The sequence below is a fragment of the Podarcis pityusensis genome (genome assembly GCF_964106645.2).
Source record: "Podarcis pityusensis genome assembly, chromosome: 1".
NCBI classification, from domain to species: domain Eukaryota; kingdom Metazoa; phylum Chordata; class Lepidosauria; order Squamata; family Lacertidae; genus Podarcis; species Podarcis pityusensis.
Window position 1 is genome coordinate 99,330,335 of NC_138028.1, and position 18,267 is coordinate 99,348,601.

The following is an 18,267-nucleotide window of genomic DNA, read 5'->3' on the forward strand; positions in this document are numbered from 1 at the left end:
TAAATTACATATATCAGTATGTTGCTAGTACGAGGGAAACATGTTATATACTTCAGGAGTGGAAGGAACAGGAGATGTGAATGTTCCAGGACAGAATATTATGTGGATTAGATACAGTGTTATTTTTCTTGGGCTTCAATTCAGCAAATTTAAACATTTTCATCTATAACTATTGTCTGGTGACAAACAGCCATCCAGATGGTTGAAAGTTTCTCCACATGGAGTGACTCCAGCAACATGGAGGAGGAAATGTTTGAGCTGGCCTTTATCTGGCTACACTAACAGTTCTTCCTGGTGGAGACTTGTGTGACCACAGTGACTGAAAAAGTGCCATCATGTGAATCACTGCTGGGAAGGAGCAGCTGAAACGGGTTAGTGTTATGTTCTCCATACAGCTGCAGTTAGAACTGCCATCTGAGTGCAATGCTGGCCCAATACATTTTGCCTGAAGCAGAGCCCGTGCCTCCTTCCCATAGGGCAAACGTTTAGTCTTTAGACACCAATCCCTACTGTCATCTATCTTCCCCATGGTGCTACCTGAGGCAAGTTGCTTCATCCCACACCCTGGCAGGTCTTGCCTTGCTTGGATGGCCAACATAACAATCATTGTATCAACTACTGTAAAATCAGGGAGGCCTCCTTTGATGAATTATCCCTATATAATTATAATATATATATAGAATATTATATATATAATATAATTTGCTCATGTTGTGCTGTGACTGCGGCTCTGTGCAAGGACTCCCCAACCAGAATGTCTTCTCTTGTCCTTGATGGGTTAATCAAGAGGTCAGTGTTGGGGGAAGCAAGGAAGTTAATGGCTCCTTAGGTGAGATGTCGAGTCAGGACAGACAAAATTGTGAATTTCAGTTTCTTATTTTTCCAATATTTTTCAGTTCTCCACATTTCCACATCAGCTTGTGGGTTTTTTTAAAAAAAAAGAAAGAAAAAGGGGCCTTATGAAAATTAATCAGCATTTTTGGGTTAATTTTATTTTACATTTTAAGCTTACTTTGCACTGTGTTGATTTTATGCAAGACGTCTTATGTGTGTGCTTATTATTATTATTGAAAACATTATTATTATTATTCTTACTACTACTACTACTGCTACAACTAGTATTATCATCCAGATATGTTGGTCCCTTCCAGGAATAACAATCAACAATCTTGTGGCACCTTAAACACTAACAGAAATTTATTCATGGCATATGCTTTCATAGATCAGATACATCATCACCACTACCACCACCACACAATGATGTTGATAAAGTGGGTTGCCAATGTGATGGCAGCTGGCCTTGGGAATCTCCCCCCCTTTAGCTTATTTTTCTCTGCTTGCCTACCAGTCACTCCCCCTCCACCAGTTCTTTTTCCAGAAAGAAAAATCATTGAAATGTTTTTCTTTCTTTCTATCTGTTGTATGTAAGATATATGGTACCAGCCGCTATCTCTGCTTTTTACTTGTTTAAATACAGACATTTTGTCTTACTTTACAACCAACAAAAACATATCCTTTAACATATGCTGCGTTTATCTGGGTAACTAATCATCCTGTGCCACAGGCCTTCTCAATTCATAGCCACAGTTTTCAAAAAAGCCGTATCCACTTATCAATAGCTCTCATCATTATGGTATCCATATGCCTCTCAAGTATTTATATTTCAGCTGAAGTAGTGACAGCAATAACAATCTTTCTTCCTCTTCAAATGGTAGCAACAGCAGCTTAATTATTTCATAGTTATTGTTTCTTTTCTTGGCTGGGTAAAGAAATGTCGAATAGAAAGCAATTCAGAGGGAGGTAAAGCCAGGACTCTTCTGAAATACCAGCCTATACTGAAATAAGGTTAGTTGCCTTCTCAGCTGATGAGAGAATGATGTGGTCTTTGTGCAGCTGTGGGTTCGAGCCTCTGGTAGGACTCTTCTTGCCAGGGGCGGAGGAAGGAGGGTGCGGTGGGGGCGGGCCGCCCCGGGTGTCACCACTGAGGGGGGTGACAAATTGCCGGGTGGCACTCACCATGAGGCCTGGCTGCAGCGCGCCCGAGCCACGCATCTCTCCTGGGAGCGACGTGGTGGCTTGGGCTTCCGCAGGCTCCGCTCTGCTCCAAACGGTCCGCCCGCTAACTCCCCCTCAGCTGTAGGGCAGCTGAGTGGGAGGAGGCAGGCAGACTCCAGAGGCCCCGCAGTGCGCTCCACCCCTATGGGTGGCTTGCCCCACCCCCACCGTGGCTTGTCCCGCCCCTGGGTGTGCCGACCCAGGCACCCGAGCGGCTTCCTCTGCCACTGCTTCTTGTGAGGGGAAAGGGAGACTGTACTTTTTTTGTAGGCAAGGGTCATAGATCATTGGTAGATCACATGCTCTACCTGGCATTGAATACTTGGCAGTTCTAAATAGGGGTAGGGAAGACTCCAGGATCCTATCACCAGCAGGTGAAGACTGTTTTATTCCTGCAAGCTTTTGTTTTATTCCTGCATTTAAGGAAAGGGATTTTAACAGTGCTGTGTTGTTTTTACTACCCGTATTTTAATATATCTGTTTTTATATCATTTTAATTCTATTGTAGCTTAATTAATTTGTAACAATGATATTTTATCTGTTTTTTAGTTTTCTGTGTTTTGTTCGTGTTTGTTTCAATTTTTGTGAGCTGCCTTGACCTCTGGTTCTGGAAAACAGACAGGCTATAAATAAAATAAATTAGTAATAGTAATAGATGCCAAGGATAGAATGCCACATAGAACATGTGCTGTGCCAATGAACTGCTTGTCAGTTAGTGTAAGCCAAGGATTGGCGGAAGGTAGATTATGATCTAATGATCTTTGATTTGCAGTATATTGATAAAGGTTTCTGACTCCTAGGAACGGGGAAGAAATTCAATTCAGTTGACATTGAAAGGTGAATCTACCTAATTCATACTTTCCAAAACAATGTGCAACTGAAACACAGCCACCCTTCATAAATTCACACTACTCTGAATTTTGCAGCATCCAGCCAAGTAATATGCACAAAAATGAATCTACTAGGGTAAAGTGTGTCTAGAAATGCATATATTAGTGAAAGGAACTTACAAAATATGGTATATCAGTGAGAATTGCTTTGCAAAAATGTTATATTAGGGAAACTTGCATGCAAAAATGTGCATAGTTGGAGAAATTTGGGGTCATCAGCAAACTTGACTGCCTTGATTTTTTTGTACTGCACTTAGAATACCAGGTACAGTTATGGTCACCTCATCTGAGAAAGTGTCTTATAGAAGCGAAAGAGGTTCAGAAAATGGCAATCAAAATGATCAAAGGGGTAGACCAAATAAAGAAGTACTACAACATCTGGGCCTTTTTAGTTTGAGAGAAAAGGAAAGTAAGAGAAGACATGGAGGTTATAAAACTAGCTGTGGAGAAAGCAGTAAATGACAGCTACCAACATGGTGATCAAGGATAATGGGAGTGGTAGTCCATTTGGAAGCAATAGTCCACCAACCATTTCCCTGATGTTTACTTCTTTTGTGCTAAACAGAGCTGAGCTGCCCTCAGTAAAGAAACATCCATTAGTTTGGCTCTGAGATAAGCGAATTTCCTGGCAAATTCAGGTGGGGAACTGGCAAAGAGGCAGAAGCTGTTTGGTAGGTCTCGTGTTTGAATTAAGCCCAAATTGATTATCTTTTCATTATATTATCCTGCAGCTTAGTTTTCAGTGGACCCAGTGGAGTAGATTTTAAGCAGGAAGCCAAATACTGAATGGCCATGATGACTGGATTAACCTTCTTACCACTGCAGGTGTTAGAGCAAGATTAGTTCTCTGGACTGGACTGTTGCTTCCCAGGTTATACTTTTCAATGCAGATAAGAAGGGAGATTTCTTTTCCAAGTGTGTCCATAGATCATTTCCTTGTTGCATTGTTCATTTAGTTTTGCAACATCCAGATGCTTGATTTGAATTCCTAGCTCTTTCTCCAGGGAGGACATGTCCTTTGTATTGCACATTCTGAATTTGTGAAAGGCTTCAATTACATGGCAATTATGAACAATGATTTATTCTAATGTAAATTTCCATTCGCTTGGTTGCATTCTTATGACTTTCATGTGAAATATGGAAGTTGTTTCCCTCCCCGATGTTGGCTTTTATGCATTTCTCAGAAACTCTCTTGGATAGTTTGGTTCTTTACCTTCTGGAATATATGATATCAAAGGTGAGAAGAACAAGGACAGTCTCTTCCTTTCTCCCTCTCTCTCTTTTTGTTTTCAGGTACTACAAGGCAAGTGACCATGGCTGATTTTGTTGCAGTTGTGCCACACCTAGTTCCCTTTTTGTTCTCTTGCCATGGAGTCAAGATGTTCTATTAACACCTCCATGCAATGCTTTTGTCGCTATTTCCTTCTTTACTTGATGATTTACTCTGTTCTCACTGTCTCAGGAGTTAATTTATATTCATAGTAGTGTGGTTTGCATTGGCTTCCAAATATATACATGTGGTGTTTTAAATAAAACATTAGTTGAGGGAAAGCTGGTATCCTTGTACACATTTTTGTGTGGGTTTTAAAGAAAAATAAACTATAGCTAGCTATGCTCATTGAAAATCTTACTCTGTCATGAAGTTCATTGAGGGTAAAGATCAACTGCATTTGGCTTTTGTGAGGGTATATGAGAAGGACAGTAAAACATAGCATTATTATATCTAAAGAAGAAAGAGGTTTGTACATAGTTGGACCATCAGACTTTTGAATATATGGGCAACATAGAATAAGCAATGAAGATAGTTAGATGCATTCGTCACCAAGATTAAAATGGCACCAGCTGATAATAATAATTCAGCGTTTTCACACGGCTAAATCAGAAAACTAAGGCATATTATATATTGTTGCGTTATTTTGGGAATTGCTGTAAAGTATTGCTGAGATGTAAAATAAAATATTTTCAGCATAGGTATCACTTATTTACAGCTCCAAAGGCTAAAAGAATTGCTTACTGCCTAATCTGGATATAATAGACCTGAGGTGAAAATGATAAGCAAATGGAGAAGAGGGCAGGAGGTTTTCACAGCAAAAGGGCATCTGCAGGAGGAATATAATGATAAGTGTACAAAAGATATGTCACTGCTGACAGTCTCAACACTGAGATGTAGTCTATATGCCTAGATATGTCCTTTCTTAGATTTGTAGAGCTGTGAAGCTGGTTTTTTTTTAATCCAGCAACAATCTTTGGTTACGTATGTTCAGCTTTGAAATCCTGGCACAGAAAAGAAAATCCCAGCACTAGTTTATGTCTTCAAATCTGCTTTCCCTCTGAAACATAGTGAAGGGGGAATTATTTTAAAGGGAGAAGTGGCAGTAATAGGAAAGGGTACCAAGTCCTTCCCCTTCCAACGACTTTTCTCCCATGCCTCCCTGTTCCCTACTGGAACCCCAAACCCATGTTTCTGTCCAGGGTACAGGTACGGGATCGCAGCTTACAAAACCAGCTTGAGGCAAGGGCTATTCTGGAAAGAAAGCAGTAGGTGGGAAAAGAATATCTTGTCTTCTCTGCTGCCTCTCTCCTGGAAATCAGCCCCCCCCCCTGGTTTTATTATACAGAAGAGAAGCAGAACCTGGGGTCTCAAGGCACAGACTGGTGGCATAGCATGCAATAAGGCATTTTCTGTGGTGGTATCCCAACTGCAGAACAGCATCCCCTCTGAAGCTTTCGGTGAAAACATTGGCATAGCTGTAGTTATTTCCAACTGCCACAGAATGTTGTTGTGAGGATATATGATAAGAACAGTGAAGTATAGTAATATTCTACTTAAAGAAGAAAGGGAAGTGTACCGATATGCACAGTCAGGCTGTGGTACCTTGGGTTAAGTGGTACCTTGGGTTAAGAACTTAATTTGTTCTGGAGGTCCGTTCTTAACCTGAAACTGTTCTTAGCCTGAAGGACCACCTTAGCTAATGGGGCCTCCCGCTGCCGCTGCACCACTGCTGCGCGATTTCTGTTCTCATCCTGAAGCAAAGTTCTTAACCCGAGGTACTATTTCTGGGTTAGCGGATTCTGTAACCTGAAGAGTCTGTAACCCGAGGTACCACTGTACATAAGCAACACAGATTCTGCACAGTGGACACATACACTGAAGTTTTTTTGATGCTACTCACACATAGCTCAGTGGTTGCTCTGAGCTATGTAACCAGACCATCGGACCTTGCAGCATTCTGCTGGTATCTTTTGTCTGTTTGGGTGATTTCTCTTAACTGCTTCTACCAGTCACTTTGGGGAGTTACCATCCCTCATCAAGATCTAAAACCTGCTTTAACCTTGTGTTTTATTGGCAGAGGTGAATGTGTGCTTGACTTTCCAAGTTTTTTCTCTGCCAAAGGTGGTGGCGTGAACTACAGCTTCCCAAGAGCAATACGATAAGGCAAATTTGTGCAGTGCCATCAGTACATTACAAGCTTCTATAAGTTTGGAAGTCAACGTTTGGCCTGTTCCTTGGCAGTCTCTCCCATCCTTCCTTTATGATCTCTCTCTGTCCAGCCCATCTCCAGCAGAGATTAAATTTTGCTATATTAAAATACAAACAATGAGGCACATTAACTTAACTAGTGAGATGTACTGTGGGAATGAAATCTACTTTAGGTCCCAAATCCAAGCTTGGCAAGGACTTCCTATTCATCAACACTGCCCATCATGGGCATAATGGAAGCAAGGTAATATAGCTTCTTTTTTTATTGATTCTCCCTGTAGTTGAAGAAAGACATAATTGCTACCATCAATTTAATCTTGCAACACTCATCTGTTGCCAACCTTCTGCTCTAGTGCCTTCCTGGAAGCGTTGAATTGAAGTTTCAAACTCAGTTCCAAACTCACCATCTCCCAGTTTTGGACAACCCACAGAAGTGTAATTCTCCTTCGGTAAAAGGTCCTCTCTTCATGTAGCATGGATGGGAGGTCAGTGAGGCTAGAATAACAATTGTATTTCTATGTGCACATCACAGATTTATCTAGAATAACATTCTCTAATATGCTGGTGCCATGAGTTTCTTTGTGTTTCATATTTCCCTCTGCACAATTTTGTAGAGATGACAAGAATTCATGAAAATAGAAGAGAACAAAGAAAGAACTGGGGAGGGGTGGCAAGTTGAGGGACAAAAATAATTTTATTCAAAGAAAAGAGTACAATTACATAAAACATTTTAGTCTTTGCAAAAGTAGTACAAAACAAACATTGTTCTCATATTGAAAAGGCAGGTGGCAATATGCAAAGAAATATACTTAACAGCTACAGGAACTGAAACACTTTAAGTAGAAAATAATCTGCATTAATGATTATAAATTTCTTAGCATTAAAAGGACACATTCTCATGCATTTTCTGCAAAGATTCTGTATCTTCTGATCCAAAGCACTGTTGGAATGTCTGCTCAGCTGGTGTGAAGCAACCCAGCCTATCACAAAAATGCCACAGCATCTTGGCATCAGTTCCATAGATCACTTGTGATTAAACAGCACACTGCTGCATCCATAGAAGCTGCTGTTGTGAGGTTACTCATGAAAAGCATTGTTCACACATTATGGTTCTATTTGTGACTGCCCCAAAACACATTGGCTGGATTCAACTAATGGGTCCCATTAGTGTAAGCCCATGCAAGGACTTCTGCTAGCGCAACTCCCCCCCCCCCCCACTGTGCCTCTCAAAATTGACTCAGGGGATTAGGAGAGCCCACAGAAGAGTGCAGGGAGGAAGAGAGGGGAGATTGGTCCACCAGGCCAGCACTGCACCCATGCCATGCCAAGCAAGAAAGTCAACAGTCCAAGACAATGTGGGGGTTCTTTTTAGTTTTTAAATAAGAGTTTTTTTATATTTATATTGAGTCCACGCTGAACTTAGTTTGCCCCTGCTTTCAGTTCCTTCATATATGTTTTCTCCCTTGGTATTGCTACTGTGCATGTGTGCCATTGATAAAACACAGCAAAAAAAGCAAGGCTGATGTGCTTGTTCTAGTGTGTTAAAGATACACATAAGTCCTGTTTAGATGTTTGCCTGAATTCACATGGGTTTAATCTGTACACACAGGCTCCACTCACTCCAATGTCCCAAGGCATGCAGGTCTTTCTTTAGATCATAATGTATTTGGCATTTAGTGGAATGTGCTTACAAACCTCCTGCAATAGCAGGTACATCCCATCACCATCCTTGGTTTAAGCCTGAGTGGGTTCAGGCAAATGCCTGAATGGAGCCACAAACATACCAATCCCTGTGCCTCAGTAAAACAGTGCGGGGGGGGGGGGGAGTTGCAAGCATACATATGCTCAAATAAAGACTGCTCTTCTTTGGTAGTGTTTTATCATTGCACACCTGCATATTGATAATTTATGTTTTATGTGTGGGAAAGCAACTGATGGAACTGAGCAGAGATAAACTGCAGCCATATTCAAGCATTCTTAAGAGTGTGTGAGGACTCAAACTCTGCAGGGAGCAATGGAAACTATACAGTCCCAACCCCTTTCCTTTTAACCGTGGTCTGCAGTTAAATTCAGTTAAATGTGGTTAGACTGCTCCCATCATCCAGGAACCCTGATAGTTTAGAGAATTTAATTGCAGAGAGGATTCCAGCCACATTCCTTACTGGTGGGAATGGAAGAGTCTGTCAGTTTTGATTATCTCAGTTTCTCATTTGTCAAATCTTAAATTCAGTTCTGCACAGCCATCTGTGATTTCCTTACCAAAAATTCTCTGTGAGAATTCATCAGCATTTTAGTGCAAAGTTCTCCTAATAAACACCTTTCCATATGCAGTTTTGACTTAATGTACATATTTTTTTAGCAAGCAATTTCCCGATATAATGCATTTTTGTATGTTATTTTCACGAAAAGCTTCACTTTTTGCACACTTTCTCCTAAAATATGCATTTTTGTAAACATTGTTTGGTAGGAGAACTGCATTGCAAAGTTCAGATAAGTGTGAATTTTAAGGGTACCTGTGCTTCAGGTCCCATATTGGTTTGGAAAATGTGAATTTGGTGGAGTCGGTTTTAAATGCAAAGTGATTTGAATTTCTTCCCCATCCCTCCCCACTGGTGTTTGTGGGGATACTGGAGATGGGGCCTACATGTGTGTCTCCTACTCACTTCAATCTCACCTGCTTTCTTTTGTAAAACTGAAGAGAATTGGTGCGTGCTCTTGTTCTGGAGTTAATTGTAGAAATTTTACAGGTAAAACTGGAATTCAGGAGGTGTGCAATGCAGGCCAGAGCAAACAAGAAGAACAAGAAAAATGGATTAGGGTACACCCCAACATCCTCAATGTTGGCTTCTCTATAGAACCCAAAGTTAGCAGAAAGCGACAGCCTTTCTAAAACACTCTGCAAGTCACAGTTGAAATAGGCACTTGCAGTCAGTGAGTAACTGAGGTATTGGCACTATGCTGCAATATATATATATATTGAGATTGAGAATAGTGTCACCTAATGTGACACAGGCAACTAGCTAAAGCTGTTCGAGTATGTTCTGGAATCAGTAATTTCTCAACATGACTTAATGCTTGCCATGAGTGGAGGCAGGAGGGAGACATTTAGCTATGTTTCTATAGTGCATTGTCTGCCAACTCTAAAAGAAAGGAGGGAGTCTTAGCATTTCGGCATCAAAATGAATGTCTTCATTGTCCTTCTGCTGTTTTCTTCATCCTATGGGGAGCTGTGAAACAGAAATGAGGATTCAGCTACTGAAGGGATTAGGTGACAAACAGGCCTACACCCACATTGTCACAAAACAAGTATGAAATATTCTAATGTAGTAATGGCATGGCTTCTGTCTGGTTTTTTCTTAACCCCCCTTTTTTCTCTTTAATTATGACCACACTGCAACTACTCCACATTTCAAAATTTGATCCAAGCAGGCAACTAACAAGTGTTATAATTGTCCAATAATTTCACCTGGAGTGGCTGTCTTTATTGTGGAACAATGTGACAGATCTGCTTCCAAAACACGCGCCCACGAGGGTATCATGTAGCAACGGCTGATTTCTCCTCCATCATTCCAACAGAGGAAAATAACTATATTGCTGAAATGGTTTGGCTTTGACTCTGTTATTTGCAGTGGGGTTGACAGTTCTGAAGCTGGAATTAAATTTCTTTCCTCTAAAGCAGGAGTGTCTACAAAACCAATTTGCTATTTTCCATATGACACAGTGAGACTGTTGACACCTTGCCTATATGAGTTTGAATGTGCTCAGCCCATTTCTACGCTGTGGAGGTTTGTCAGTAAAAAGTATCTTAGTTTAAGGGTGGAAGTAAATCTTCTCAGTCCCCCAAACATGATATTAGGTGACAGAAAGAGCTTTTGTCTTGCAGGACTACAAGAGACCTAGAAATCCACTAAATGTGCAGGACAAAAGAGTCGGAGGATTATTCATCTCTAAGAGAAGAGGACTGCTGGATCTCTCTGCATCTGACATGACATACATATACTCCATATTTGATACTATAAAGTGTAGTATTTTGGTATCAAACCTGGATATATAATATTTGATGGTGCAGAATGTTTTCCTGTGATTTAATATAAAGAATATTAAATATTCATATTAAATATTTAATATAAAGATCACTTAATGTTTGTATGTGGTTTTCAAGCATTCAACATGCTACACATACATTTTCTAGTTATAATTCTTACAATAATTCTGTAAAGCAGGGATATTCACCGGAAGTTGTCTAACTGCAATTCCATCATCCTGTCCCATGATGGAATGGGGACTAATGGGAGTCGGTGCCCAACTAAAACTCGGGGAGGGCACAGAGGTTCCCCAGCCCCAGGTGGGATAAGTCAATATTATTATCCTTTATATTGCAGATGGGAGGAGCTGATGTGGAGAGGGAGAGGGAGGGAGGGAGACAGGCTTGCCAAAGGCCACCTAGTGAGTAAACTGGACTTGCTGCCGCCAGTGCAACTCTTACATTGGATTTGGCCCAATACATTTTCTAGAGAAGAATGTGAGAGAACATAAAAGCTCATGCATGGCTTTGTAGAATGTCTACCTTCAGCTGCAAAGTGCTGCAAATTTCAAGAAAGCTTCCAGGTACAAACACTGCATAAATCAGTTGTGTTTGATTAAATTTCTGTATTCCATCTGACTTTTTGCTAATGATTGCAAAAGCAGTATTATTACCCACAAAACAGCTATGTTCTTAGCTTGTTAGCGTTTTCTTCTTCTTTCATGAGCAAGTCTTTCTGTCTATCAGTTTTGATTTTTAGAAGCTAGCAAGGGCATTTGTCTTCATGTTTACCTCAAAATTGCTAAATTATCAGAATCTTGCAAGGACTGTCTTATTGCAGTTTGGCATACTATTACAAATTCTTTATCCTCCAACATATATCCTAGTACCACTGCCACACATTGTCATGTCTGTAATATGTAATTCAATTGATTATATCTCGTCAAATGGAAATATGTGAAGGGGGGGGGCAAAGGAAAGCAAAGAAATAAGAGTTTTATAGAACCCCCCCTTCTTTCCTGAGTGAAAAAAATGAAACTTACATAAAATGTTAAAAATAAAAATGACACTTCTGCCCTAACAAATGAATAACTGAAGCAAGCCATCCTTCTTTCTCTAGGATGGATGAAGATGTCCATTTTGGTATTTCTCAGCTTCTCATTTTTCTAGCCTTTGGCTCAGTTTGACACACCATCATCATATTAGTGTGCATTTCTCTAATGCACACATTTCAAAAGCCATACTGGATTTTTGTCTTATATTTACTAATATATACATTTTTATGCACACTTTTCCTAAATACATTATTCAGTTAGAGAACTGCATTGCAATTTTCAGATAAGTGAAAACATTGAAGAATAGTTGCATTCCAGTTCATACATATAATTTTGGGGAGTGCAAATTAGGTAGCTTCTCATTAAAATGTGAACTAATTTTTTTCATCATCCCTGTCTCCTGTAGTTTATTAGCCAGTATTTGGCAGAGACCTAAACACTGTGTTTGTGTGTGTGTATGTTTTAGTGCTACTAACTGGACAATGAAACCAGAGGTTTGTTTCAGGTGAAGGAAGTCAATCTTCTAACCTGTCTATCCAGTGATTACTTTTCCCTTTCTAGGCTAAAATGAGAAGAGGGACAGGGATTCACTTAGGTGCCAAGATGCAATTACACATGCCCTTGTCCTTCAGCCAATTCAGTGTAAAAAGAACATTTCTTGCCGCAAATTCCCATTCAGCCCTGCTTTCTGGAGGCCATTATAAATCCTTGGGGAAATTTCCTCCCTCTTGGGACAGAGGTCAGGGCCAAAACTCTAGATTGGCTATTTCCCATTGTGGGGGCTCTCTGCTTTTCTAATCCAGATTGAAGGAGTTGAACACCTGTACCCCATTCAATCCAAAAGCTGCAAAGGAATGAACAATACCAATGCAGCAGCACTAACTTCAACCAACTTAAACTGAACAAAAGCAGAAGGCTAGGACAACTCCATGACTCCTTAACTATCTATCACAGATAGGCTTCTGGAAATATCCCCCTCAAACTGAATATGAAATTGTTCCATGCCATCAATTAGCAACAAGCAGGAATATACCAGTTGTATATGAAATATTTTCTACTCTGTCAGGCTTCACATTTTCTACCTCCTTAATGACATGAAGCAATTGAATCAAGCCAAATTCTCGGTGAGTCTCTCTTCATTGAGGGAAGGGAAACAGATATTCTTAGGGTCACATTCTCCTCTACAAAAACAAAGAAACCTTGCCTTTGGTGGTGGATAGGCATTATGAGGATTGAGATAATTGACATACTCTACTAAGATGGTGTCATGCTGAATCTCATGCTAGGCTCTCCACCATCCCAGGGTGTGCACCAAGACCGCGTAGTCCCATGTCATTTAAATACTCTCCCCCTTAGGGAAGGAGGCTAAGAGAGGAGACAAGAGCTCATGATTGCACTATTGTCAGGCACTCCACTGTCATGCTGTGTTTACAGTCTGGAAGGAAAGGCCTAGATGAAGGCAGGCTGTGATTATTGATTTATCCCTGCCATTTGGTAGTGGGAGAGAGTTGGGAAGAGTCTTGGTGTTTTCCATGGGCTCTTCTGTTCCACTGCCAGGCACATCCCTAACCTGATTACAAGGCTTGGCTGTGGGGACTTCAGTAATATGAAATTCCTCACACTCAACTTGTAAGGGACCATGCTAAAAGATATCAAGAGAAGGAGAGAGAAAGAGAAAAGAAAAGAAAAGTAAAGTAAACAATGAAGTACTAAAATCAAGCTCTGAGAGGATGCTGACTAGGTAGGGTTGGTACATAAAGGAGATAAATTAGATGAGAAATGTGGTTGGCTGGCCAGTGGCTGATGGTTTTAGGAGTTGTAGTCCAACAACAACTGATGAAGGGTCACAGGTTCCCCACCCATGTCTAGACTTTTGGCTCTGCTTTCTGACCCAGGTTGAAGGGGTGTTTCAAAAAATCAAGCTTTTCAGAAGCCAGGGAGAATTCCAGGGAAGCTCAGTCAAAATCTTGCTTTAAAGAGAACTTGCTTGCTTCTCCTATCACATCTAGATTTTTTTTCTGAGACTTATAAGAAAAATATAACACAACATAAAGACAGACCTCTATTTGTGTAGTCTTTCTTGAACCTAATAGTATTCTATTATTGAAAGATCAGTATAAACAATGGCTCCAATACAGCTAAAATTAGTTATGACTAAATGTCATCAAAGCAAAGAACAAGTTGCTGATCAGTTAAGTCCCATTGCTTTCAAAGAGCATTTTAGGAGCATGATCTTAAGCATGTTTACTGAGAAATCATCAAGTTCAATGTACTTTCTATGCGAAGGTGAATATAAATTGCATCTAATTGCAGCTGGATTTAGAAAGTGTTGAACAATTCAAAGATATATGTTACCTACTTGCTCCTTGTCTCAAAAGTGCATGACCAAGGTGCTGAATTTTGTTTCCTCACAAATTTATCCAACACATGAACTGGGAACTGGTGTTATACCAATTAGCCCCAGACTCTAGCATCTACAGATACAGTGTGAATGTCTGCAGGGAGGAAGCCTTTGAACATTATAGTTACATACAAGGGTTCCAGGTCAGATGGAAGCTTTCACACATACATTTGTAAGCAAAAAGGCCCTCCTTGTAGACAGCCATGTTGAAAGTGTGGCTTCACCAATGCCCCCTCTCACGCTGGATGAATTTGGGAATAAAATGCCTGATCAGGGCATTGAACACAGAGTTTTTGTGTATGTGACAAACTGCTAAATCCCAAGTGGTCAGAAGCTAGCATTAATATTAGGATTTAGGTGGATTATAATACCTGCTGTTATTTTTACTTTTCGTTTTAGATGCCAATCCTGAACATGCTTACGAGGAAGATAATCTCACTGAAATTCAGCTGGACTTTGTTCAAAGTAAACTGTGCTTAGGAATGGGCTGTAATCTTCTTTCTGGAACTGACTTCTGTTGATGACAAGATAAACTGAGCTAGTGACCACTGCAGTGACCCAGTAGCATGGCATTTCTCATATTCTAAAGCTTCTGCTAAAGCTTCTCCAAATTCTATTTACTGTGCAATGGTTCACTGATAGGAAAAATGGATGCTCAGCATTTGATTTGATATTTTATACAAAGTACAGCACAGTTCCACTTCATTTGTGAACTGACAGATCTCATACTGCACATTTGCAATCATAGCAATGGTTTCGAAAACAAACCTGATAATTTTGGTTTTGATATAACAGAAAGGTCAGTTCTCACTGTACCATGAAAAAAACTATATATAAAAACTTTTGAATTTAAACACGCACAGACAATCAATCGCTTCAGTTTATCTCACTGAAATCTAGGGTGTCAAAATAGGATATAAAATAGAGCACTTCAGAAAATGCAAGGTATATTTTCCCCGCTGGCTACAGTTGACCAGTTTAAATAGTTTTTGTGCAGTCTGAAAATTACAATGAGTCTTGCTTCATCTTATCTGCATCTGCTGCATGCCAATGTCAATATAGAAGTTTTATTTTCCTGGGAGAATGTCACTGTCAATGAAATGCATCAATAACTGTAATTCTGAGTTTAAAGATGTGACTTCAGTTCCAGAATATTGAATGTGAAAAGGCTGTCATAGTGTATCGTACTACATTATCCAAACATAGTAGAAAACACTATGATTCTCTGCCCTGATGCTGAACGTATAGTCAAGCTTGATTCAGGAGATTTCATGTTATTGAAAGAGGCACACAAAGCCTGACTGGTTAAAATAAAAAATATTAAGAAGAAAAAACATGTAGGGAAACATGAAGGGTAGTATCCAGGGAAGTAGTTCTGCTAGTGCAAAGACTTCTGGATGAACAGTGGAATGCCCCCCTCCCCTCCCTGTGCACACCCTAAATCTGTTCCAGGGTTTTCCCACATCCTTCACAGGAGATCTGTGGAGGCTGAGGTGTGTGTGCCATTGCACACACATAAATCCTCATGCTAATGGAACTACAATGCTGGATACCATCCAAAATGTTTTGTTCATTCTGCAATAGTTCTTTCCCCATGTTATGAATAGGGGATCAACATTACAGAAGTACTACTGTACCTTCTTTCCACAGTTTGAACCACCATGCCCACTTCTACAGGCACAAACATTTGGCTTGACACATCTCCCTCCAAACTGGCATTTCGGCTCGCAAACAGCTGCAACAAAACAACTTGTAAGTATCATTTCTATTTAAACAACAGCAATTATATTAAACTATTCAGTTACATCAGATTTTGCATCATATTTCCTTCAGTTGCATCAGATTCGAAGTGGTTCCCGCCCTCCACCCCCCATTTCACAGTTCTTTCAACCCTCGGAAGTCATCCACATGCTAACTCAGTGTGGATCAGATTTGGGGGCTTGATTGCACCTTTCAAATTTCAGGCAGTTGGAACTGGATGGTAAAAGCCGCCAATCCATGCTGTGTTCATCCAGTGATGTTGGTTTTCATATCACCAGCCCAGAGTCAGGCAGCCTGATCCAAGAACAACAGCTGCCATGGGCTGGAGGAGTTTTGTGAAGAAGCTCCAAAAACCTATTAACATACTAAATCTGTACATAACTCTTTAGAGTGGTCTGTTTGAGTGGGCATTGTAAGGATAAAAAACTGAACCCCTCTAAGAACAAGTCCCTTGTTCTGATGACATGAGCATACCATTCACTGAAAAGAAGGGGCAATCTCATTACAATTGGCTCTTCTAACATTGCACTGTTCACGTGAGTGGATTACTTGCACGAGCAGTTCTCTGCATGAGTTAGCCAACTGTGCAGCAAGGTCTGAGTGACTAATGATTCTGCTCCTATAATAACTTTTTATTAAGGAGAGAGAACAATAACTTCTGTGAATGGGAGCTCTTCATTCCAAAGCCATTACATGCTTGCTTCTCATTGTCCTTGCTTATTATCTTGAACTAACAGAGAAAGTCAGAAGACTCTAATTTCTCCTCTTTAATAAATACGTAAGTATGGGGTTTGAGTTCCATTGGTGAATGGGCCCAGAGTGATATTTTCAGTTCCAACAAAATAACACGGACACTTTAAGATAACCTACCTTGAAGAACTAACAACGACTTCTGTTTATAATACATTACCTTACAATGGAAGAGGAATTTCAAAACCCATTAATATAGATTATGCAGATGATGACAATGGCCCCATATTGTAAATCTGAACCGTGCCCCTGCAACTACAGCAGCTGTGATCCTTGAAAAACTGGGCTCACCTAAATTCCATTAGTAGTATCAGTGGAAATTAAGCACTTCATTCTGTGCTTAACTCCAGAACTTTTTCAATGGGACTCTGAAACACCTTGGTTCTTCTGACTTAAACACTGTGCCTCATTGACCTGCCATGTTGCCAGAAAGCACCAGCTCACCTCCATGTCAAGGTCCTTCACAATCGCATTGGCTCAATGTTTTGCTTGTAAATGTTAACCTGCAAGGTCTAACAAGGTGTGCAATCACCTTCTGTTGAGATGAACAAAGGAGTGCCCCACTCATTATACATTGGCTAATGCTTAATCTCTTCCATTTTCCTAAATCATAACCACATATAGATGACACAGCACAGTGAAGAGGGATGCAGGGTCATGCATTCAGTCCTGCCTTCAAACTTCCACTGCCCCTCCCACCCACCTTGTTGCCATGTCTGCAGCACAATGCCTGCACCAAAGAGACTTTTCTAGGCAGAGAAGTTCCCTGGGCAATATAGAGCCCTGGGCAAACAACAATGTTGGGGACAGAAGGAACAGCAGAACCTTTGGAGCAGAGCTAAACATGCTGTATTTAGTTCCTTTCAGCATGCTTGTCCCTTACATTGGCTCCCCCCCCCAAAAAAAAACCTCAACAACTTTGGTTAATCTAATGGGTAGATCACTGCCAGTTTTTTTTATAGTGGGAGTAGATCACATTCTCTTGGGAGTTGGACATGCCTGCATTAGAGCAATGAGGCAGGAAGGCCCAAAATCCTAGAATGACCTCTCAAGTATTACTGCATCACACCCACCTAGATTGAAGACTCCCCCTTCTGTCAAGAAGAAAATGACAATCAATGGCTGATGGGCCATGTTTGGATAGAAGATCACAAGCAAATATGGATTAGATTGGGTTACACCCCTGGCACAAATCTGTAAACTATCTGCATAATCCCCTGAATTCTATAGACAGATGATTAGGAAAGAGCACTGCAGCATACAATCCACCTTCTATACAGGATGAAATGAGTTTGCTTTAGTTCATCTAGTCTAATGTGATAAATAACCTTTCAAAATATCACCACTTTGTAAAAATAAATAAACAGGATTATGAAGTGTTTATAAGTAATATAGTTCACCATTTCAAGCTTGTCTGGACATATAATTTATTTTCTAATGTTGGCAAGCTATTTTATTAATCTAAAAGATATATCAGTTCATTAAAGTTATGCATCATATCACTTGTGTGACTGACCCCTGCTTCTGTTTGAGTGGTATTCCGCTAAAACCCAGCTATGTTTCCCGCCTTCATAAAAGTTAAGGCAACAGGACTGCTGATTTCAAGCCAGTTTTCTCCTCTCCTAATTAGCAGTGTGTGCTCCTATGACATTGTTTTGGCAGAGAAAAAAGAGAACAGCCAATTCATAAGGCACTAGTCCAAGAACACACATGTCATGTTATTATTTTAATTAGATCTCAGGAGCTGAAATTTCTGTAATTTCTTTTTAAACAACAAAATCTTTCCTAGCAGCGAACTTATACTGATTATAGCCAATGTTGTTTTGATACAATGTTATTTGAATTGCCTG

General features: G+C 40.2%; 1 protein-coding gene and 1 long non-coding RNA gene across 2 annotated transcripts in view; one reads left to right on the top strand and one right to left on the bottom strand.

Moving 5' to 3' along the window:
* LOC308479480 overlaps positions 1-18,267 on the top strand; it is a 116,062-nt gene that overhangs the window by 97,037 nt on the left and 758 nt on the right. The window contains exons 3-4 of the long non-coding RNA XR_013987701.1: positions 14,306-14,371; positions 15,557-15,658. This is a non-coding gene — a long non-coding RNA (uncharacterized lncRNA). The remainder of the gene's footprint in view (positions 1-14,305; positions 14,372-15,556; positions 15,659-18,267) is intronic.
* LOC308477018 (von Willebrand factor D and EGF domain-containing protein-like) overlaps positions 7,174-18,267 on the bottom strand; it is a 209,713-nt gene continuing 198,619 nt past the window's right edge. Inside the window, exons 29-30 of the mRNA XM_081005140.1 lie at positions 15,544-15,641; positions 7,174-9,653 (exon numbers count right to left, since the gene is read on the bottom strand). Coding sequence (XP_080861266.1) covers positions 9,639-9,653; positions 15,544-15,641 — 113 coding nt within the window. The 3' untranslated portion in view covers positions 7,174-9,638. The remainder of the gene's footprint in view (positions 9,654-15,543; positions 15,642-18,267) is intronic.